The 23,949-nt window shown below is 48.4% G+C and overlaps 1 protein-coding gene across 4 annotated transcripts; it reads left to right on the forward strand.

Moving 5' to 3' along the window:
- Positions 1-2,519: 2,519 nt before the first annotated feature.
- Positions 2,520-23,152, forward strand: WDR5 (WD repeat domain 5). 4 transcript variants are annotated; one of them, XM_044453034.1, is made up of 15 exons: positions 2,694-2,710; positions 4,788-4,893; positions 7,919-8,080; positions 9,708-9,816; positions 11,084-11,157; positions 12,420-12,509; positions 14,253-14,342; positions 16,553-16,636; positions 17,180-17,235; positions 18,770-18,816; positions 18,928-19,003; positions 20,007-20,040; positions 20,595-20,669; positions 21,748-21,835; positions 21,938-23,152. In XM_044453034.1, the coding sequence occupies exons 3-15, from the start codon at positions 8,000-8,002 to the stop codon at positions 22,036-22,038; spliced, it is 1,005 nt and encodes a 334-aa protein (XP_044308969.1). In that variant the 5' UTR covers positions 2,694-2,710; positions 4,788-4,893; positions 7,919-7,999; the 3' UTR covers positions 22,039-23,152. The 4 variants fall into 4 exon arrangements, with proteins under 4 accessions (XP_044308970.1, XP_044308969.1, XP_044308967.1 ...); XM_044453035.1 differs by lacking the exon at positions 4,788-4,893 and having other exon boundaries at positions 2,520-2,710; XM_044453032.1 differs by having other exon boundaries at positions 2,695-2,710; positions 4,788-8,080.
- Positions 23,153-23,949: the final 797 nt, after the last annotated feature.

Here is a 23,949-nt window from a genome sequence, read left to right on the forward strand (position 1 = left end):
CCATTGTATTTCAAGTACGGAAGGATAAACACCCCCCACTGGTCACTTAGTAGACAGAAGATTTTATGGCTCTTGCTACATTTTCACTGATATCCAGTAGCAGTCCATTTTGTATGGACCACTGGAAGTATATATTCTAAACTGAAGTATAAAATCCTTTTGCTACCCTTTTTCTTGTTAAATTAAAAGCAATATAAATGATTGTTGAGCATAGACATGTTGCATGACAGGTTTTTATCCTCTTTTTTTCTTTCTTCCTCTCTTTTGTGGTTTGCACCACCCCTTCTTGGTTTTTCTAATTTTGTCAGGATTGTATCTACAAATAATGCCAATAATAATAGTGCAGAAATGCTGCAAACTTGTACTACTTCTCTCAGTTTGCATAATTTGACAATGTTCATTTATTTTATTACATTTCTAGACTGCCCCTTAGCCAAAGTTTTCTTTTTAGCATAATTCTGTTTTTGCCTACCATGGGAAGAACAAAGAACGCTCAGTCCATGACCACTTCTAATCCCAAGCAGTACCCACAAGCTTCCAAGAGTTTCTTTGCAACCAGAATGATTAGAAAGTGCTCTAGCATGGAAACAGAAACTAGTCTTCATTATGGATGTCCAAGGATGAACCTCATTATTTATGGCACAGGGAGAAGTGTGAACTGTGGTTGGATAAGTCTCTTCAGTGCATGGCTGTTCCATCTCCCAGCTGGAGAAAGAAATGGGCAATCTCTCTTTTTAAAGGACTGTTTCTTTTACCAGCAGACAGTGGGGACAAAGAGATGTTGGCTGCTACATTAAACACTATGTAGATGCTGCACCAGAAAGACCATGGGTGGGCCATCTGCAGCCTACAGTTCCCATCAGCCTTGTGAGAGAAGATGAGACTTGCAGCCCTGTAAAAGTTGGGTGTACAAGTGGCCCATCCCTGTGATAGGCCTTTGTTCTGATCCAGCTGGGAAGTTCTGATGGAAGAACGAAATTACTTTGTCCAGCACAGTGGGATCCCTTTGCTTGGTGCATAGTCACAATGGAGATGGTTGTACAAAATGTGTCGTTTAGTTTGGGCAAAAAGGGTGGCTAAAAGAGAAAGCTCACATCATCTTCCTCATTAAATTTCTAACCTACCCCAATAGCCATAGGGCTCTCTGGGTGTGTTACAGCAGAAAAAAAATACAAAATAGAATACAAAATAAAACAATTACAAATAAAAGACATTAAAACCAGTATAATGACATTCCCACAGTTAAATGCTACTTAAACAAGTTAACAATTAAAATTCCATCAAAACAAAAATGGTGCCTAAAAGACTGTAAGGAAGGTGCCAGGTGAACCTCTTGGAGGAGCTTTTTCCAAAGTCAAGGTGCCACTGCAGAAAAGGCCCTTCTTCGTGTTACCACCCTCATTCGTTATTGTATTTTTTGCTTGTTATGTATTTATCGTTTGTTTATGCTGTAAGCTGTCCTGGGACAATTGGATTGTATAGGACAGGCTAAAAAAAAAATCTAAATAAATAAATAAAGAAAATTTCCTGAGGAGCAGGTTGCTTCAGAAGGGCCTCAGCCGCAGATCTAAGATGGCGGGTGGGTCATATGAGAAGAGACGCTTTTTTAGATACCCTGGCCCCAAGCTGCACTCACCAGTGAGGGTGGCTTCTTTCCTTGCACGTCGTCCAGATGTTTCAGCATCAGTCTGATTGGCCTCTCTGGTGTCTTTCTTGACACAGCCCACATCCACCCAATTAGAACATCATTACCCACAGACCTGCAGTTCATTTATGCCAAGCTGCTCCAGGCTCTGAGGTTTGGCCATCTGGGGAACGCCTGCCTGCACTTCGGAGGATGGCAGTGCCATGGCTTGCGAAGTGTGCCCTACCTGCCTCAACACGCTCTAGCCATGGTATTCATCACCATGGAAAAGCCCAGCTGGTCTGGCACAGGCCATGGGAGGAAGCCCGCGATGAGGCGCCCCGCTGACCACATCTTGAGAGGCCCGCCAATTTGGATTTGTCTCTAATCCTCGTGAGTGTTCGGTCCGCAGGAGAAAAGGAGAAGGATGTGGGAAGGTGTTTTTTTCTCTGTCAAAACAAGCCTGGAATTACCGTTCGCTACGTGCTACGCAATGGCAGTCCCACTTCTGCCCCTTTAAGACGCTCTGTGAGGAGCGCGAGTGGCCCCGCTTCGCCAAGTCCCCTTTTTGGCCCTCTGAGCGCGCCGTAACAAGCGCTCCTCGCCGAGCGGGCGCTCTCCTCTGCTCCGCCCTCGGGGCCATCCTTCCCTAGGATTGTGGTTACGTCTCCGTTCCTTGCTGCTCGCAGCCTGAGCTGCTTTTGGCCCCAAGAGGCACCGTAGCCAAGCTGCTGCGCGTGCGCTGGTGAGGGAGGCGCGGGCGGCGAGGCGAGAAGCGGAGCGAGCGTTTCCTCGCTCTCTACATTTTTTATCCCTTTGGGGGCACCGTACTTGGCGTTTCTGCGCGCGCGCCGGGAGCGGGAGAGGTAGAGGCGGCGAGCGCCTGCGCGCCCAGGGAGAGAGCGCGAGGAGGCCTCTTCTGAGGCGCTCCCGCGCCTGGCCGCGTCCCTCGAGTGCGCTTGCGCGAAGCTTGCTGCACCTCGGTTCTCCCCCACCCCACCCCTCCCCACCCGCGCGGCCTCACGAGGAGGAGGAGAGGACCCCCACCCGGGGAGCCGGAGGAAGAGGAGGGACCCCCTTTTCAAGGTGAGTGAGGGAAGGACCCACGGCGGCTGGAGGGTCCGTCCTTTCGTGCCAGCAGCTGCGACTACAACTCCCAGCATACCCTCCCCCGGCAGCTGCCTTGGACTGCAACACCTATGATCTACCAGTACTTTGAGGGCAGGGTGGCCTTTTGCGAGAAGGGAGAAAAGCGCGTGTTCCTCGTCCGTGTTATAACTTTCAGCTTCTCCCTGCGCAGAGCCCTCTGGGAGGCTTTGGCTCCAACCCCCATCGCTCCCCCAACTAACATGGCCCTTGGACTCCAGCCCGGTGCCTCGGAGCGGGGCAGCTTAATTGTGGGGTGGGGGCAGAAGAAAGCGTGAGGACCTTGTGCGCTCCACAATTTCCATCATTCCCCAGGCCGCTTGGACTGGCTTAGCTCCGATCATCCCTTGAGCCAGCATGACCGCTGGACTCCAGCTCCCATTATCCCCTTCTCCCTAGACGATGTGGTCCTTGGCTGGAGCACTTATGCCCTGCAGTTCTCTTTGCTAAGGCACTTGCAGCCTCAAGAGCAGCATGGCCCTGTTGGAGGAGGAAGAGGTGGTGCCATGGAGGGCCTGGCCAGTTCTGCCTGCACCGGCCTCATGTCACCCACAGACGCCAGCTCCTCTCTTCTGTGGCCAGGCTGGGTGGGGCTGGTGGGAGTTGTAGTTCCACATCTCTTGTGGGCGGTCACTTGGGGACACAAGGTGGAGTGGGTGGGAGGAGGAGCCACTTCATGTCTCCCATTCTTTCAAGTGCATGTGTGCCAGCCCTGAGGACTAGGGAGGCCCTCCTCGCCATTCTTTCTAAAACATCCTGGTGGAGACATGGTAGCACTGCTTCTCGTGCAGTGGCCAGACACAGCTCAGAGGTTGCCTCCACAGCAGCAGCTAAGCTGCCGGGGTGGAACTCAGGACTGGCCTCTTCTGGGTATGCTTCTTTGCTTTCCATGTTTCCTGCTGCGCTCGGTGGCTTACAAAGCAGATGCTGATGCAGCACTGGTAAGTTACGATATGTTGTGATCGTAATCCGAATTTAGAAACATAGAAAGAGAGCGAGCCAGAAGGGGCCTCCTGGGCCATCTAGTCTGATGGCTCCAACTGGCTCTGCTCATGACATGTCCACCATGTGCATGTCTAGCCTATCCTTGAACACCCTCACTGATGGGGCTTGAACCACCTGTGGAAGCCCATTCCGTACTGGAGGGGTCCTAACTGTCAGGAAGTACCTCCTGGTATCCAAACTGAACCTTGATTCCCTGAGCTTTGCTCCACTGGAGTGCATTCTGCAGGGGAAAACAGGTCTCTACCCACCTCCACATGACACCCCCTCGCGTACCTATATGTTGCCGCACTAATTGTGGTACTTTGAAAGCTGACCAGATAGGCATTACCATGGAGGCAGTGTGGCAAGTGATTACATTGCTGAACTGGGACTGAGGACACACAAGTTGGATCTTCCCCTTGGCCAGGACACTCACTGGAGGATTCTGGGCCAGTCACTGGCTCTCAGCCCCACCTACCCTCCAGCATGGTTGTGGGGATAAAATAGGAGGATTATGTGAGCCCCTTTGGGTTTCTTGCAACAGGGAAAAATGAGAAATAATAGTAATATTAATTAGAGCAATGCTAGGATTTAGACTATGAAAAGACTAATATTCAGCTGCTCTGTTTGTCTTAGCATCTCAGCACAAGGGCCTCCCCCATGCACCGTGGGAGCTCTGCTGCTCATTTGAGGATAGTGTCAGTGAATATAGACTGCAAACTCTTGGCTTGAGTCAAGCCTGCGCTGTTCTCCCTCAGCACTGCCTGCATGTATGGGGGCAGGATTCACTCCTGGGGGATCTCTTGCAGGCGAAGTGTGTCCTCCGCCACTGCTGTGGCTCTTGAGCAGCAAGAGGGGTAAGGGTGGGGGTGCACCGCTATGCCAGTTATGCCTAGGAGCTGCTTCTCAATGCTGCCAGTTGCAGGAAAAGGTGGTGGAGCAATTACTGACACCTGTGTAGTGTATTTATGTCATAGAATTCAAGGCAGAGTGTGTCTCTTTAAAGCATTTTACTCTGCTTTCAACCCTAAAGGCTTCTAAAGAACAGAGTAAAAGCAAAACAATTTCTGCTTGTGGGCCAACCAGTCTAAAAGACACAGCACAAAAGGAAAAGGAGTTGGAAGGGAAAAAGAATACAGGTAACCTGGGCACTGGTTCTTGGCTGCAGAATTCAGTCAGTTGTGGGGCTGGATTGATGGGAAGGCTGTTCCTCCCTTTAGGGGGTTAGAAGTGACAGATGGAGAAATGGGGGCTTCTGACTGGAACTCTTTGAAGCCTATCAACCTCAATATTTTGTTTTCTTAAGGCACTATCCCATATTTGTTTGGACCCTTTTTCTAAGGTGTGGCTGGAAGGGTGTGATGCTGTGGGACTTTTGCTGAAGTAGGCATAGGATTTTGTCTTGATATTTAGCTCTAGCTGGCATTGGTTGTATCTCCCCACTTTGACTTCATATTCTCTATTTCTTCCCACCACAACTGCCCAAGACTTCCCACTGGCATTGTACATTTAGGGTTGGATCCAGTTTTCACCTGTATCGACTGTGCTGACGGAGGTGGCCATCTCTGCCTGCCCCTTTCAGCTGCTGAGAAATGCTACACATAGTCAAGATACCCCATAAAAGGGGGTGATCTGCACTGTTGGCAGAAGTCCCCACAAACAGGCAGAAATCTTCCATGAGGTCTCAGGAATGCTGATTCTGGGCCCAACCCTTATACCTCAATAGGCGTAAGTAGTAGAAGCCACGTGCCTGCTGCCAGTGCTCCTAAATGGACTGCTACAAAAACTGTTCGCATTAGCAAGGTTATTCTGTAATTACTGACCTCTAAGGGTCCAACTATACACTTAGTTGTATTTTTTATTAAAAATCTGCACTGGGAGAAGCTCACTTCTGCAGCATGTATAAATTATGCAGGATAAGGGGAATGTGCTCATTTGTGTAGCAGGATAAACTATGCATTTACAAGTCATGGGGGAGGGTGATGGGTTCTTTGCTGGGCGTGAAAGCTCCGATCTCCCTCTGGAGATTTCCAAGGGCATCACCAACATACCTCAGAGCCCATCTTTGCCCGAGCAAGAACTTCTTTTGGTCTTGCTGCAGTGAGATAGTTTCCAATGCAGCAACAGCTCCATTTTCCTGGAATTACAAGTGCAGTATTTTATTGTTTGCATTTGTTGCAGAGCCGACTGTAGAAAATGAACATTTGCTGAAGCAAATGCTAGAGAGACTCCTGCTCTCTTTCATTATGAGATGGCATACAGTCTGGGGGTGAATTTAACCCTTGCACCTCCTGCATCCATTTCCCAACAACACCTTTTCCTTTCTCTGTGATGTTTGCCAGCATCTTATATCCAGAAGGCTGCTTTTATAGTGGCCAAGAGTGCTGACTTGCCCCTCAGTTTAACACCATCCTTCACAGAATTTTAAGTACTTTGCATTCTGTTTTCACCTATTTTCACAGGTGTGGAAAGGGTACTTAGATTTTACCTCTTGATTGCTCCCCCTGCTCCCAAATGGTGTGATGGATATAATGGAAAAATGATTGGTGCAAGAGGACATAAGCCTTGAAGCGATGACCTCCCCTTTCTGCTAGATCCCAAACTTTTGAGGTTTTTCTTGGATCTGTATCCATGAGGATCTACTGCAGCCTTTAAGCTTCCTGGCCTACTGAGTACTGATACCAGTAAATAAGATGGATTGAACAAAAAAAGGATACTAAGCTAGTGGAAAAACTTTCTTAATTGTTCAAATAGACAAGAGTCAAATGGGCAGAATGAGATAATTGAAAATTATTTCAGTAAAACAGTTTGGATCCGTATACTTCTAGAATCATTTGGGTTCTAGGCACAATTCTCCATTCTCTTTCTTGGGTTTTATAGAAATTAGGAATTAGGCAAGTTTTAAACTATTGTCTGTTTGACCATTGTTGGCAGGCTAAAATCATCCTGGTGTATATATAACAGTAATTTCCAAACTGTGCATCAGGACATGATCCATCCCAAGTTAAGCACATGATATTTATATCCGTAGGATTTGAGTAGAAATTACATGCTTAATTACTTCCCACTGATTTTCATTCAGACTCTTAAATTCGACTTGATCATGTCATTGGTCAGCTACAAGTTGTATGCTGAAAGATCCAGCCCAACCTGAGACAGAATTTGTGCATAGCTGAGTCACTTGCTTTACTTCTGCATGTCTCTGTTGCTCTGCCTTTGCTTCTTCCTGTTTGATCTGTGCTGTGATGACAAAGTCCTGCCCAGTCTGTGGGTCTTCTCGATGTGTGTGGGGGAGGAGGGAAACCTTCCTTGTGGGAGAATGCTGCATGTAGGAGTTTCTGATTGTAGGAAGCAAAAACAGGACAGTGACATGGTTCAGGAGCCTTTCCTACCCTGGCCCCCTCCAAGCCCATTAGGCTGCAACTCAAGATTCTCAACCATGGACACTGGCCATGCTGAATGGAAGTGATGGTACTTGGGGTCCCAGCAAATCTGGAAAGCACTGGATTGGGAAAGTTTTCATAAAGGCTGGTAAAACTAGATGGGGAGTGGAGAAAGGCAGTGTTCTAGTTATGTCACACTCAAGAGCTTGATGCCATGTGAGGAATGTGATTATCCAGAATCTGCAGACAAAAGAGACCTAATCTGCACAGTGCATTCTTTCTGCATTAACATTTTATTGGAAATTGTGTATTCCTTGAATGCAACATATTCCAGCCCTTTCCTTCCACACAGGTAGAGGTACCCAGCGCATATTTATAGTGCTTGCTTTGAGAGAGAAAGCAGCCTCAACTTGGTGCAGCTTCAGTTTCCACAAGGTCATGTAATGGCCACTCCTACTGATGGTTTTCAGAAAGGGTTAAGCAAATCCACAGAGGAAGAGGAGAGATGTATCAATGGCCATGATGGCTTGATAGAATCACCATGTTCAGGCGAAGTATCCCATGGGGGCAACACTTGCCCACCTGCTTGGGAGCTTTCCAGAAGTTTCTGCAGACTCCTGTGGGGAACAGGATGCTGCTCCTCAGGCTTCACTGTGTTGTGCTGTGTGCGAAATGCAGCCTGCACCAGTTCTAATTCAAGATGTGGGTGAGGTGTGTCAGGTTGCTGCTGCTTAGTATTGCAGGGGTAAAATGGCCCCTCTCCCTCTCTTTTCCTCTTGAGTGGGAGACACCCTCCTTTCGAAACAGTGTGCTCTTTCACCTCTTGAAGCGCCTGAGTCCTGGCCTGTCCGCTTCCAGAGCCATGGCAACAGAGGAGAAGAAACCTGATGCAGAATCCACCAAAGCACAATCAACACCTTCTTCTTCAACCAATCAGAGCAAGGTGGGTGTGAGGTTTCTGGAAATTCATTTTGTCTGCAAGTCCAGCTGCACCCAGAGCTGCGCTCAGCTCTTGAGATATGGAGTCTGTTGGATTCTGTGGGTTCAGCATCTTTGCTGAATTCACATAACTTTGCTTGATGGTTGTTGCATGTGGTGGACAGTATTTCACATGTGGTTTCAGTGCGGTAGTAGGAGTGACAGTTGCCCTTGGTACATCAATCCCAATATGTGTTACCTCATCAGATGTTAACCTTTCTACTACACAACCAATACCTTTTCTGAATGCTTATTAGAAAGATGCCTTTTGCTTTCTTGAGCTGCTGCCGAGCCAGTTCTGTATTTGCCTCAGTTAAAGGTGCAGTCCAGAGCATGTTTAAGCAGAAGTGGTCCTACAACTCCCAGCTTGCTGCAGAATGCTGGGAGTTGTAGGACCTTTTCCTGTCTAGATATGTGCAAGAATACTTCAACAGGCTTGCTGATAAGCCCAAACTCATGCATACCTAGCATGCTGTGCTGCATCGGGGTTCAGCTTAGTCCATTATTTTGCGCTTAGCACAGTTTGTCAGCTAGTACAACCTTGCAACACAGTGGACAGGCCTGCTTGGCTTTTCCAGCATCTGGTGTTCATAGGTGTATGGCCTCAGGTCATGGAGGCTTCATTTAGCTCTCATAGCAAAGGCCATCAGTAGACCACTTCTTCATGAACCTTTAAGACTGTTTTTTAATTCATCTGTTCTACGTCTTGTGGTGGCAAATTCAATGTTTTCTGGTGATACACCAATCAGATATGTGAGGTTGTGGTCACTGCATTTTAAAAAGAATACTGCAGATCTGGGAGAGGTGCTGAGGAGGGCAACTGTGATGTTGGAGGGACTGAAGCAAGCATCTGTGAGGAAAGGTGGCCACCTCTGGGACTGTTCAGCTTTGAAAAAAGGCAAGGGAAGGGAGGGATGAGAAGTGCACAGAATGATGCTGGGTGTGGAGAAGGTGTGGGGGAGAGGCAGAGAGCATTGTCTTCATTTCTAATGATATTAGAAACCAACGGGGTTATCTCATAAAGCTAAATCGTGAAAGAGTCCAGTAGATAAAGGATTTCTTCACACAGTGCCTTACTAAACTGTGGATTTCACTGCTCCAAGATGTGGTGATGGTTTTAAAAGGGGGTCAGACACATTCATGGAGGAGAAGGCCATTAACAGTTACTTCCGGTGGCTCTTAACTCCAACATTGAAGGCACTATGACCGCGTGCCCGTTACCAAGAAATGTGAGTGGGGCATGTGTTGGACTTGGGGGCGATGTGTTGAACTTGTGTGTGTCCTGTGGATGGTTGGCCGCTGTGTAAGCAGCATCTGGGATGAGATGGACCCTTGTCCTGGCCCAGAATGCCTGCTCTTACCATCCAACAAAATGCCTGCACATCTTGGAGCTCATCAAGTCAAATGCAACATAATAGGGACTAGATCAGCTTTTGCTTGCTGCCTCCTGCCTGGGATTAGAGAAAACAGGTTGTTTGGGATGTGGCCATACCCTGGAAGCCCCTTGGTGCCTCACAGGGGCTTGATGCTTCTCAAGTGGTGTATGTAGCACTTGAAGTGTTTATTTCTCTGTTGTTGTTCTTTTTTCTCAGCCCGCACCTGTAAAACCAAACTATGCTCTGAAGTTCACCTTGGCAGGACATACGAAAGCTGTCTCCTCGGTAAAATTCAGTCCCAACGGGGAGTGGCTGGCCAGTTCTTGTAAGTGTCTGGTACTGCAATACTGGTTGAGAGGGCTGCCTTTCTCTCTCCTTCCACTGCCATAGGACTTTTTCCTGTTTAAGCTGGCACAGGATTGCACCCTAAGCATTTGAATAATGTGGATTCTAAGATAATGTGGTAGGGTACTTAAGCATTTTACTTTGCTGTTTTACTTGCTTCTTTTTGTGTATTTCCTTTTATAATTACAATGTTGTGCTTAAGTGTACATTGTCAGCTTGAAATAAATATTATGAGATAATATGCCTTGAGATAAATATTATGTGGCATGGGATGTAAATATCTGTTAAGATCTTGTTATTTAGCTTATACATTGTTACCTTTTAGCAGATCTTCAATTACTAGATTGGAGTGCAGTTCTGTGCAGGTTTAAGCAGAAAGCTCCCAGCATGCCTCACCTGGTCCTGTGCATTGGCCTGCAGCCCAGAGCTGCCCTGGTGGGTTGGGTTGCAGTGCCCAGGATCCCCACAGCCCAGGGCTGAGCGTTTCAGGAGGGAGGCCCAGTTCAGCCTATCTGGCCGTCTCCAATTTGGGGAAGGCTGGTCTAGGGAAGGGAGAAGATATCAATTGTTCATTGATTACCCTTTTTACATGGTGACTTTCAAGATGGTCATTGCATCAAGGTGGCTGTGAGTGACATAAGGACAATAAAAGCTTGGTAAGCAGTAAGGACAGGTGTTTTGAAAGTCATCAGGATGCATCCCTTGGGCCTGGATGACCCCTGCAAGGGTAGGAGAATGCAGCTGGAAACAGATCAAATGTTTCCTTATCTGCCCCCTTTCCCCAAGTCCTTCCTACAGGACAGTTGATGGTTGAAGGCCTGTGTGTCCCTGCATGTTATGGGTATGGGGACTGGGCGTCCAGTTGCAGTGAGCCCCAAGTTCTGATTTCCCTGCCTTTCCGATAGAAGCATTGGTGGATGCGAGCCCCCCTGCGACCCACTCTTTTGTAGCATGAGCAGAACAAAGTGTGGCTGAATGCAGGCGGGCTTTGCTGTGTCCATGCCCACCAAGCTCTCCTACCTGGCCATGTTGGAATACTGCTGCAGAGGTGGGCAGGGCACAGGGGGAGCCAGATGGAGGTGGGCAGAAGCAGGGAGTCCCAGAACCTTGCTCCGGACATACCGAGCGTGGTGCTGTGGTATCTGTCATCGGGAAGCAAAAGACATGCAGGGAAGGCAGGAGTGGTGAAAAAGCCTTGTTCATAAACTGCGTCTTTTCACATTGGAGCCTTCTCCTTTTTTCTTTAGCTGCTGATAAGTTGATTAAAATTTGGGGGGCCTATGATGGCAAGTTTGAAAAAACAATATCTGGACACAAACTGGTGAGTGCATCGTTCGGACCTGCTAATGGCCTTGTTCAGGTGCTTGATGCTGAGTTGAAACCACCCAGCAACAGTAATCCATGCTCCGGCAACTTTTCGTTTGGATTATTGTGACGCTCTCTGTGTGGGCTGCCTTTGAGGATGGGTCATCAGCTTCCGTTGGTCCAGAGTGCAGCAGTGGGGCTGCTGAGAGGACTGGCTGATACAAGCATATAATGCCAGTCTTCTGTTAACTTCATTGGCTACCAGTTGAAATGCGGGCCATTTAGCAAGTGGATTTTTAAAGCCCTGAATGGCCTGGGGCCAGGCTATGTAAAGGAGTGCCTCTTCCTGTAAGTGCCACCTGGACCCTAAGATCATAATCCGAGGTCCTCAGAGAACCCCCCGTGAAGGAAACAAAGAGGGTGGCTACAAGGGAAAGGGCCTCCTGTGGCACCCTGGCTATGGAGCCAGCCCTCTGAAGAGGTTTGCCTGGCACCTTCTCTCCTTTCAGCTCCAGACAAAGACCTTTTTTATTTGCCCACTATTTTAATAGTTGAAATACTTTTAAAGAAATTTTATATGGTTTTTATTGGATTTTACTGCTGCTGTGCCTTGGTTTCATTGATGGTGATTATTGTGTGATTTTCTTGTTGGGTTTTAATGTATTTCATTTCTGTTATTGTTTATTAATATGTCTGGTATAATAGTTTTTGCTATTATATTTTGTATGATGCCCAGAGAGCCACCCTAACTAATGTATGGGATAGAAATGTAATAAATGCATAAGTAAACCACTGCACAGATACGGGATTGCCTGAGGGGCATGTGTGGCTGGCAAGCAGCTTCTCTGGAAGGGAGCATTACCAGAGCCATGACAGGGAGGCCCTGGGATGGCAGCTTAGCTGGTTATCTTTTCCAGCTGCATGATAAAGCATGGAAATGAAACCGGTCTGGTCAAAACTTGAACGGAGTGGTGTAAATAGGACTGGAGTTGGTCTGCACAGGATGCAGAGTGAAGGGGCAGTGTGCTAGACAGTTCAGCTTTAGCCTGCAAGGAGGTGTCATATTTTTGAATGCACCCTGCACCCAGAGCTCCCTGCATGCCACAGGCAAGCATCTCAGGGAGCGGTTTGGCCAGCAGGGGGCTTTGGACAGGGAGGAGCATTTCATTTGCAGTCCAAATTCAGCCACCTTGTCCCAGATATTGTATATATACAACATGCTAATTAAACTAGTGCAGACAGGCACATTCTAATCGTGATGCATTTTCTCTACTGCAGGGGATCTCTGATGTTGCTTGGTCATCTGATTCAAACCTCCTTGTCTCTGCCTCAGATGACAAAACCCTCAAAATTTGGGATGTGAGCTCGGTAAGATGTTTTGTTGCAATTACTTTCGTCAATTTATTGACATACCTTTCTTGGAAAGATTTAATTTGATTCTAGTGTGATGTATATATTAAGAAAGGGTGCCCTGGCCAACTAAAAACAGACTTGGTTTTTAGGAGATTTAAATCACAATTCCTTTAGCTTTCTCTGCTTAGTGTGCAGGGACATCTTGAGTCTTTTCGTGGGAAGTATGGGCCAGATTAAACCTTTAAAAGAATTACCTCCATTTATATCTAGCTTGCCTATGGCATCTTTCTCAATCTGTATTTGTTTTAATGTTGCATGTTCTTTGTCGGGCAAAAGAGATCGATACAAGATCCCTTGTGTTAGCATTGGTTGAGGGAGGTGATGTCCTCAGCATAAAGCTGGTAGAAGCCAGGTGATGCCGCACTGTCCAGTGAGCACAGGGGCGGCCGGCCGGCCTCCTTCCGCTGAATGAACGCAAGACAGTGTATTCTAAAAACCAGGAGGTGGTTTTGTTTAGCTCTGTGGTTTTATTATTTTTTGATGGGATTGCTTTGAAACTTACCCCTGAATGAGTGCTTTGTTTAACAATGTATATTTCATTGCTGATTCAAGCATCCTGGAAACTGATACATGGTTCTTAGCTCTTGTTCTTGGCTGCTGTCATCTCCCACTTGGAGAGTCCTGTAGGGGGCGCCACTAATGTCCTGGATGGGTCTTTGATCTCTTCAACTTGTCATGCTCATGGGAGAAAAGTGGAAACTGGCTGTGAGATGACATCCTCCAGATGTAAGCAGGCTTCCCCTGGTTTTGCTCTTTCCCCCTTTGGGACTGCAGGCCCCTTTTTCGTTATGGGCCCTTTCATGCGCTGCCAGTATTCGTGAACTTGCTACATACCACTCAGTGTTTTTGGAAGAATGCAGAATGTGTGCAGATCATGTGCCGTGTCTGAATTCAGAATCCCTTTCAAAACAATGCAGGCGCTCTTTGTGTTTCTTGTTTGCTTATAATGTCATGGTGGGTTGCACAGTTGCAGTGCATTCAACAGCATTGGCAGCAGGTTCCATTTCAGAGGTGGGGAGAAGCATGGTGCCACTGGGGGAGAAGGGGAGAATCCAGCCTTTTGGCCCTCGAGGCTGCCAGGCTCCGGGGTAGTCATGCGCGAGGGGCTCTGTGAATGCTTTCTGGCCCGTGTTAAAGCTGGGCAAGTGCTCCAAGAAAGCGCACTGTTCCTCAGAGGAAGTTAATCATCTTTACATAGGAACTGCAAGAATTATCTTGCTAGGTCACAGGCAGATTGGCCCAGTCCAGTGTTGTCGTCATCTTCTTCATTATCATCATCATCAGCAGCAGGCTTAATGCCTTGGAAGCCCACCAGCGGGGCCCAAAAGCAGCCACCCTGCACCTGCCTATCACAGCATCCTGGGCCCAGGTGACTAGAATGCCTGTGGAAACAGATCTCCATGCTGTTCTGGCCAGTTCCCATACCTGCAGCTACTGGGGCAAGTGGGATTCCACAAGTGAATGTTGGGGGCATGAAGAAGGCTACCCTTTTTCCTGCCCTGTAACAGTTGTCAGGCAAATTTCCTTGGTGGCTCTAATTTGTATGTGAGACATTGTTAGAGAGACTGTCGCTCCCGAACTGCAGTTGGGGAGCTGAGACAGACTACTTTCCTCTCAAGGTGGCATGAGAACAGCTGAGTTTCCAACCTGCATCCTTGCCCAGCAATGTGCAACTGTTTTGTTTCTGTTCATTTTTAGGGAAAATGCTTAAAGACCCTGAAAGGGCACAGCAACTATGTGTTCTGTTGCAACTTCAACCCTCAGTCAAACCTCATCGTCTCAGGTTCGGTAAGCACACGTGCTTTTTCTGGGAGAGGCTGTTGGTCGACCTCATCTCCATTTGTCAGACAGAAAATGGTTGGCACAGTTCTGCTGGAACGCCACAGTCTGTTTCAGGAGGCAGGTGCTGATGGAGCTGGCCTGGCAGGCCTCCGCAGCCAGCATGGCAGTGACAGCAGGGGCGCTCTCCCTGGCCACGGGGTCAGAAGTGGAGCAGCCACGGTGCCATGAGGATGCCTCTGCTGCCTCTGCCCTGTCATGCTTGTTTAGTGCTTCTGCCATGCAGATTAGGGGCATCTGGTTGGGGCGGTTTGCACATATCTGTCCATCCTGTGTGGATGAACTCTGGCATCTAACACTCCGAATGGTCTGTGCACGCACCCCATCTTGCTGTTGCACTGTCTCTCCCACGTCCACTGCCCTCTTACTTTGATGGTTAAAGTTTGTTCTCACTTCATTTAACTTTGTTTGAAAGCTGGTTTTATTCCATGGTTTGGGTGTCCCTCTTCTTTTCTATCACCATCAGAATGTGAGCTTCTAAAAACAGCATCACCCCATGGAACTTCACGTGCCCTGGTGTTCTCTATGGAAGGCTTATTTTTAAGCCAGCAGGGTGGCCTTTATTTCTCATTTACCAAGATTTTATTCCACTTCTGTGGCAATGATGGCCCCCCAAACCAGCTCACAGCAGTAAAAAGAGAGCCCAGCCTGGCTGTAATGAATAACTTTTGTCATAGTGAAAGCAGGTGCCTTCCAGAATGTGGGTGGGTGAGCATCTGCGGAGAGAAGCCCCATCAACCCTGACAGAGTGAAACACTGTCCTCTTCCATAAAGGCAGATTCATGGGTTCATTCGGCAGCCACTTTGTGTAAAGAACAGGTCTGCAACTGCCAGCATGCCCCAGCCTTGCCTTCAGCTTGCTGCTATGCTGGCTGGGGCATACCGGGAGTTGTAGACTTGTTTTTTGTCCAGACTCACAGGGGGTTGCACCCTTGCTGATTGTGCCAAGAAACTTCAGTGAAATTAAGCTGAAAAGTAAGCCAATCTTTGCTTCAAGACCTCAGGTCATTTCTATTTAAGATGCCTGCTCCAAGAAGAAAAGCTAGGCAGAGCAAGCATCTGCCAGATGTTGAATGTAGATGCCGAACCTCCACTTGGACTGCCATCCTGCCGCTTGCTCGAAAGCAAGAACAGGCATTGCCCAGCTTGGTATGTCCTGGCCGCAGTCCAAGTGAAAAGGCCGCCACCGCCCCTGCCAGAAGCAGGAGGAGGCTGCTAATTTGTTCAGATGAGTCGCGATGGTTCGAGTGGGGGTTTTATTGTGTTTTACTGTGTCTTTTGTAGTTCTAGGGTTGCTGTTTATTTTTTATCACACTTCTATATTGCTTAAGACATTAAAGCCTCCGAGAGGTTCACTTTAAAAGTGCAGTTAAAGATAAAATACAGTCATATAAAAACAAAACAAAACCATAGACCATTAAAGACAAGACTGTGAGAGCAGAGCAGGTGTATTATCCTGTACTGGTCAGGTAAGTTTTTCAGAAGGCATTTAAAGCTAGCCCCTGTTTCTTCCTCTCAGACCTCAGGCTGGCCAAGTGTTTCAAAACTAAAATGTGTTGCACTGCTTTCCTATGGGGTGTTAACTATCCTGGAACCTGGAGAGAGGAGCGGGGTGTGAATGAGGAGGCCCTGATGTTCTTAGGCAGGGAAGTAGAAAGGCTCCTCCCTCCTCTGGCTGTTTCCATTTTAGCTTCAGCTTGCATGGTCTGCAAGACACCTGCAGGATGCAGCTTTTCCTAGTCTGGTACCTTCCAGGTGTGCTGGATTACAACTTGTATCTGGTTGGGGGATGCCGGGTGTTTATAATCCAACCAGTCTGAAGGGCACCAATTTAGAGGAAGTTTGCATAGAGGGAGGGGCAGAAGCAACAAAGAGATGGGTTTGATAGGCGTTTCCCTGCATCCTTTGCAGTAGATTTGCTTTTGCAGTCTGAGGCAAGTCTGAGCCAAGCCGTGAGTCTTGTCCTCATTCCATCTGGGAAGGTCTAAGGAAGTGCGAGGAGCCCTCCTTCCTGGTGCTTCAGGTATGGCAGGCTGTTTGGAGCCTGTTTTTATGAACAGGAGCGCTTTACAATCAGTGAGGCCTGTGAGTGCCTGGAAGAGGGGAAAGGCTGCTGCTGCTGCTGCTGCTGAATGTCTCCGCTGTTTCATCTTCTTCAGTTTGACGAAAGCGTGAGGATATGGGATGTAAAAACCGGGAAGTGCCTGAAAACGCTGCCGGCTCATTCTGACCCAGTTTCTGCTGTAAGTTCTTGTTCAGGGTGAATGAGGATGCTGTCCCCCTTTTAAGCTGGTGCTTTCCCTTTCCCCAAGTGGAGAAGGAGAGTAAGAATTTGTCTGGAGTCCTTTTGGTGGAGGACTTGCAAATGCTGAGTGCTGGGACCAGCTTTGAGTCCTGCCTGGGTGAATGGGGCATTGGCAAGTGGGCCGTTGTGGCTCGGTTTAGCGGCAGCTGCTGGGGAGGCAATTTTGGCCGAAAATCCTGTTTCACTGGTGCTTGCTCCATATGCCGGGTCATCAGAGTGCAGTGTTCCACACAGTGGCTTTGGCTCCAGGTGGGCATGGCACTTCAGTGCAGACGCCACAAGGCTTCTGGGCGGTGTGTTGGGAACAAGCCTTTTAAGCTTCCCACCAGATTTAAATGGGTTCCTTACTATGCGAGCCAAGTCTGAAGCAGGGCAGCAGACTCTGGCACCGAGCAACAGGAAACGAGACACAGTGGACCTCTTTTCCTGCCTTCAACGCTGCAGGTATGCCATAAGTGCAACATTGTTTCTCCTTGCCCAGGTGCATTTTAACCGTGATGGGTCTCTGATTGTATCCAGCAGCTACGACGGCCTTTGGTAAGTGGAAAGAGAAAGGAGAGGTGCGCTGAAGTGTTTGGGTGCCCATTCTTGGGAGTTCGCAGTTACTGCAAAGTGACTTGGTGGGCTGGTGTGGCTGACGGGTCTCCCCATCCATAGCTGTGCATGCAAATATGCATTAAAGGCTACAGTGTCTGTATTTCCTGGCAATATGTTTTGCTGGGAGCTTTTTGTGGGGAGGAAAATAGCCACCACTGATCGCCATCAGTGGCAAGGGATCTTCCTCCTCATCCACTTTCCAGGAACTCGGCCCCCTCTCCCTGTCTATATCCTGAACTGAAACTTTGAAAATGTGAACGTGCATTTCATTAGCACTGCGGGAAAAATTAGCTACCATACACAGCTTGAAATGAGTGAGAGTCAGTTTATGAGAGGAGGTGCCTCTGTGGCTTTCATGCAGTGACTGAGTCCTGCAGCCACACTCAGGGTTGCCTCCCTGTGTGTCCAGCCTGCCTCTGGACATCTTGCCCTGGCTTGTTGCCCACCAGCATGTGATGGGCCTCCGTCTTCATGTTGGGATTTATTTAATCTGCAAGAGTGGTTAGCTCAGTGTACTGGACCACTGAAGACCTTTATGGTTGAAAAGTATTTCCTCTTGGGAATGGTTCTTTATATTCATTTAGGAAACCCAGCATAGCATCTTTCCATTTAGTCTGTCTATTTCTGCTTATAAACTCTCACTTCTACAGTGGAAATGGATTTTTCAGGCTTAACTTCATCTTGACTAGTTTGTTTATTCCAATTCATTTACTGAAAGGTTTAGTGCAGCTTTTCCCTACATGGTGCCCTCGAGATGCATTAGGATCACAATTCCCATCATTTCCAGGCCTGGCTGTAGAAGGCTAATGTAGTTTCTCACTTGCAAAAAGAAAGGCAGCTGCCCAGGATTGGTGGACCTGATGGCCTCCTTGGCCTCTTCCAACTCTACTGTTCTATGTCTCAGTGGGCAAGTGTGCCCACCAGCCTGCAAAAGTCCTTGTATCCCCCTTTGGCATCCCCAGCTAAAAGCAACTCAAGGAAACACTCCTTGCTTCAGGACTCTGAAAGCCACCAGCATGGACAGTATTGGACTGGAGCAGAGGTGTGGAACCTCAGATCCCAATCCAGCCCATCAGGTCCCCACTATGGACATACCATCTTCTGCATGACACCATGTGGTCCCTGCCCCCCCCCCGCCATTGTCCAGTGGTTTTCCAGCCGTTGTGCCATTTCTGCCCTGTTCTGAAAGGCTGCAATGCCTCTACCAAGGTGGAGCAAGTGGCAGTCAGCTGGCCCCGGCCCCTTTGCCTCTGGCTCCGTCCAGCAGTGGAGCACAGGAGAGCCTGCAAAATTGAATACCGTCTTTAGGCTGCAAGGGCTTCAGCCACCCTGGAGAAGGTGGGTTGAGTGTCTCTCTCAGCCGAAGGCAATTTCACATGTTCTGATGCTTCTGCAGCTGTGTGTCCTGGGAGGAAGTAACTTCTGCCTGGGTTTTACTGCCTTACTAATGGTGGCTTTCCTTTTGGCATCGCAGTCGGATCTGGGACACTGCGTCAGGCCAGTGTTTGAAGACACTGATTGGTGAGTTTCCTATGCTTGGGGTGGCACTCCAGGAAGGCGCGTGCATGCTTGCTAATGACATTCTACTCAAGCCGTGCTCCCTCTCCCTCCCTCCCCCCCTCTCTTTCACAGATGATGACAATCCCCCTGTGTCCTTCGTAAAATTTTCTCCAAATGGAAAGTACATCCTAGCTGCAACTTTGGATAAGTAAGGGCTAGGAATTTTTTGTTTTGTTTTTGCTTTGTATAAGAAAAATAATGATTACAGTTGAGAGGATATAACATTGGACCACTTTGTGGAGGGCCAGTCTGTTTGTGGTGTCAGCTATACAAGTATATGAACTTGGGCAGAGACAAAACACATCTTAATTAAGTGGCTCAGCCCTTCAGATGTGATGGACGGCAACTCCCTTCATTGCCAGGGGTGTCGCCAATGGCTTAGTTATCTCATGGTACTTCACGATATCCATCAAGTGTGTCACCTGTGCGTGAAGCTTACATGATGGGGTTAGGTTGCAACTTCTTCCATCCCTTACCACTGGCTACGGATGATCATTGTAGGCCAACACATCTGAAGAATCACACTCTCTTTGATTTGGCTTGGAAATGTTGCTTATGGTTTTCAGTTTTGGTAATAATGGTAAAGTGACTTAATACAAAATCCTGTACCATGGCTGAGTGTAAGAGAACAAAGATACCTGTGGGATTCACTTTCACAAAAGTAGAAACAGGGTGAGTCAGAAGGGGGCTCCCGGGCCATCTAGTCTGACCCCTGACTCTAGCCAGCTCCTCTCACAATGTGCCTACCAAGTGCATGTCTAGCCCATCCTTGAATAAGGCAGTTGAGGAAAGAGGGAAGGATCAGGAGGGGTTTGGGTGGGGAGGATGTTTACCCTTCAGCTGAAAGCCTGGAAGATCCCTGCCCCCCCGCCCCCCCTTCCCGCCCCCTGGTCTCAGGTAGTCTTGAGGGAGAAGGCTGGTATCCTGGGTGGGCACAAGGGCTGGAGAGGCAGTGAGCATGGAAGAAGAGGGGCAGTGTGAAAGAAGGGATGGAGGGGAGGACAGCACTGGCCCTTGGGCGAGGGATGAGGAAGGTGTCCTGCTGTGTGAAAAAGGAGGGAAGGTGAGAAACAGGAAGCAGGCCATTGATGGGCAGGAGTGATTCACCCTGGAAACTTGCTAAACATCCTTTTTTCCCTGCTTCCCTGCAGCACCCTTAAGCTTTGGGACTACAGCAAAGGAAAGGTGAGCCTCGGCCTCCCCTCTAGCAAGATGTAGCCAATCACTTATTTGGGCAACAAGGTGCTATCCTGCTGAACATGCGACTGAAATTCTGTAAATGTGGTGGCAGTTCAGTGTACACTGTGGCCCGAGGCCATGAGTGTTTGCCTAGAACCCAGCCGTCTGTAGAGCTTTTGCACTGTTAAGCGTTTCAAAACAGGGCCTTAGTTTCACTTTGCTTGGAGTTAAACTTTTAGTTCCAAGTGGCTGTAGATTTCCTCTTCTACAGCAAAAGCTCGATCTGCCTCTTTGCCAAACTGAACATGCCCTGCCCTGACTCTCTGCTGGGGCTCAACTGTGGTCATGAGGCCAAGTTCTGAATTTCCCTAGACCAGCCAAGCTTTCCGTATGCGACCAGGGTGGGCTGGGCTTTTGTCACATGCGCCCTCTGTGCAAGCTAGCATTTGAGGCAGTGCGGGGAGCCCCGGTGGTTTCTGTAGAGTCCCACCATCTTGCATCCCTGAGAATGTCCTCCCTTGCAGACCTGCGGACCTCTGTGGTATCTTTTTGCCTTGCAGTGCCTAAAGACATACACAGGCCACAAGAACGAGAAGTACTGCATCTTTGCCAATTTCTCAGTCACCGGTGGAAAGGTGAGGGCCTCTTTTCCAAGCTGTTGTTGGGGAGGTTGAGCCTGCAGACGTAAGACTGGACTTCTGGATTTGACTTTGCATGTGAACAGGGTGCTGTGTGTTGCAGTTTTCTGCAGAAAACCCACACCTTGAAGTTACACGCTGCTCACTGGGTGAGGAAACTGCACCAAGTGTCCTTTGAGTCAGTCGTGTTTGCTGGATCAAAGGCAGGCAAGAGATGGAGTTTCAGCTTAGGCGTTAGCTTCCCTGTGCAGACTTAGTGCTTGAGCTGAGGCACAAGTTCTGCCATCACCATTTGGGAAATGTAAACTCCAAGAAGAGTGCAGGACCCTTTTTAGCCTGGGAGCTAAATTCCACCAAGAGAAAGCTGTCAGGGGCCTTGTTCTGCTGTTTGGTGTGGCTAAAAAGAAAAGGGACACGCCAGAAGGCCACAAAGTGACTGTGAATTGTGATTGAAAGCTCTTGGTGGTAGTTCCAAGATTGAGGTGAGGCTTTTTGACTTCTTAGAATGTGGGGAAAGTTGCAAAGAAATGCAGAGAACCCCCGAAATGGTTTGGGTGGCCAGGAAAGCTAGCAGGGTCACCTGTGTGCAGTGAGAGGGGAAAAAGGCTGCAGAAGCGCATCATTTGGGGAAGGGGTGGCAACGGAGCACCCTTCAGAAGGCTGGCCAGCACCTCCAGGTAGGGGTGCGCCACGTTCCTGCTGGAAACCCTAGAAGGCCGTCAGTCAATACCTGCAGCAGCTTTCCTGTTCATGTGATTCCCACCTTGCGGGTGCCTTGTGATTCATCTGCTCACCAGCCGGAGGAGAGCAGGCTGGAAAGGAAGGGACACAAGGATAGTGGGACTCCGCTAGGAACCAAGGGGAGGGCCGGGTGAGTGACCAGTGAGCAGGCTGTGGGGGGATCAGGCTGTGTGGGTGGGAGTGGCCGTGCGAGGGTAACTGGGGGAGAGAAGCAGGCCTCAACCCTGTAGCAAGGTCTGTGGGGAATTTGCCATTTCAGTTGGCCAGGTGTTCAGCATGGTACTCAGCTTTGCTCTGTCACCTTGTTTTCCCTATATTTGTTTTTCTCCTTTAGTGGATTGTGTCTGGTTCAGAGGACAACCTGGTTTACATCTGGAACCTCCAAACAAAAGAGATTGTCCAGAAGCTGCAAGGGCATACAGGTGGGGCTGTTCTTGGTCCTCATGCCACTTTGAAAGGGGTGATCCTGAAATGCTGAGCAGCAGGAACTAACAGCATGTCTGTCTGTCTTTCTTTGTAAACAGATGTTGTGATCTCTACTGCCTGCCACCCAACGGAAAACATCATTGCTTCGGCAGCACTAGAAAATGACAAAACAATTAAACTTTGGAAGAGCGACTGTTAGAATCCTTTTGACACCAACATCACTTTAGAGACTGTTGGGGGGTGACTGAAAAATGTGGGGTATTTTGTGTTTGTTTTTTTAAAAAAAGAGAGAGAAAACTATGTAAGAACATTTCAGCCCCAGTAGCTGGAAGCCTGAAGGATTTTTTTCAAGAGAGGAAAAAGAGAGTGTGTGTGTGAGAGGGAGAGGGAGAGAGAGATAGTCAGTCTGTCTAGTTCTTTGCTGAGGTAGAATGTCTTTTTACTCCCTCCATAGTGGCCTGCCTGTTGGGGGTGGGGGAAGGCTCTGTTTTTTGTGCCTGACAATTTGGGGTCGCCATCCAGGCATGTCTCCTTGTACCAGAAACCCCAGCAATCCTGTCTGCACAGAAAGTGAGCTTTACCTCTCCCTGGAGGCATCCCATCTCTTAAAGCAGGCAAGTCATCAACCGGAAGTAACTGGGATATCTTTACAAGCTTTGACTTGCAGAACGCAAAGCCCTAGTGTTGTGTTCAGCTCCCCTCCTTGACAACCCTAGTGGCTAGAAATGATGGGAATTGCATTCCAAAAGGTCCCGAAGGTGCATCAGACTTCAGCTAGAAGAGTTATGCGGCTAAAGATGCCCCACTACTACAAAGAAAAAGGCCTGTTTTTTAAAGCGACCAAATGAGTATGTTTTGTAGTTCTCCGTTTTCTTTTAGTCCCCTTCCTCGCCTACTGTGTGGCAAAGCACTCTTTCCACCATTGCTGTGTTCTGCTTCTCCTTTCATTGTGCGCTCTAATAGATGCTTTGACAATGAGTCATTCTGGCTCCTCCCCTGCCCCCCTTAACTGTTAAAAACAAGAGTCTTTGCTTGTGGCTTTTTTTTCTTTTTAAAAAACATGGCAATTTTCCCAATACTTGTACAGTTATTTCAATGAAAAAACCCCCGAAACAAAACTTAAAAAAAAAAAACAACTTGAAAACTTCATTGTATGAACTTGTATTGCTAATGGTATGGCTTTCCCTTTTCCAGCATTGATGTTCCTTTCTCAGCCTTCTTTTTCTTGTTTTTGGTGCTCTCAATATCTTACACATCCAAACCAGTTACCATATGGCATAATAAAAGGTGGGATTTTATGTGGATCTTGGTAATACTGATGCACTGGTGTCTGATGTATTGGCTTGTCCCTTATAACATCTACTTCCAAAGCCAAATCAGGTTTCTAAGAATGAATAAGATAGCTGCAGAAAATGAAAGCATTTTTCCCCTGAGGGAGCAGCCCCTGCACCCAAATCCAGCATGTAGGTCCAGTGTGGTCCTCCAAGTTCTCCAGTTGATCATGCCTCTTTCTCCCAACCTGTGAGACTTTTATGCTCAGTAGTCTGGTATTGTTGGTTCTTTTGGCCCTTCTCTGGAATGCATCTGCCAGGTACTGATCCAGAATGGCATTTAGACCTGGGGCTCAGCAAAGGGCTGTACCCCTGCTTTGTTTCACTGGGGAGGGGTAGATAGGGGAAGCAGTATTAAAGCTGCTCTCGTGCCCAGCCTCGCTGGGTTGAAGTAAGTGGCGCAGTTGCCATGTTAGGGCGCATTTCGAAGCACTGCAGCTGGTTATGGTGTCTGAGTGTTGGTGTTCAAGAAGTGCAACAGCATGTGAAGCGAAGTAGCTGGTGCCTGTGCATTTTGGCAGTTGTAAATGCAGGCCCTGGCCCATGGGGGATGTTCTCAGCGGAGGCATACGCAGTTTACGCATTGTGGCTTTGTGATGGGGTCTCCCTGGCCCTGGCCACGGGTGCCGCACCCGCGCTGCAGTGCTGGCGGGAAGTCCTGCATCTTGCAGGCTTGCCTGCCATGCCCTTAGCAACTCTTCTGGCCCAGCAGCAGTTGGGAGATGCCTCCTCCCCACTGTCCTTTCTTCCCTGTCCTCACACATGCGCTGTGAAACTGT

The sequence above is a fragment of the Varanus komodoensis genome, unplaced genomic scaffold (genome assembly GCF_004798865.1).
Source record: "Varanus komodoensis strain SLA01 unplaced genomic scaffold, ASM479886v1 scaffold77, whole genome shotgun sequence".
In the NCBI taxonomy this organism is placed as follows: Eukaryota; Metazoa; Chordata; class Lepidosauria; order Squamata; family Varanidae; genus Varanus; species Varanus komodoensis.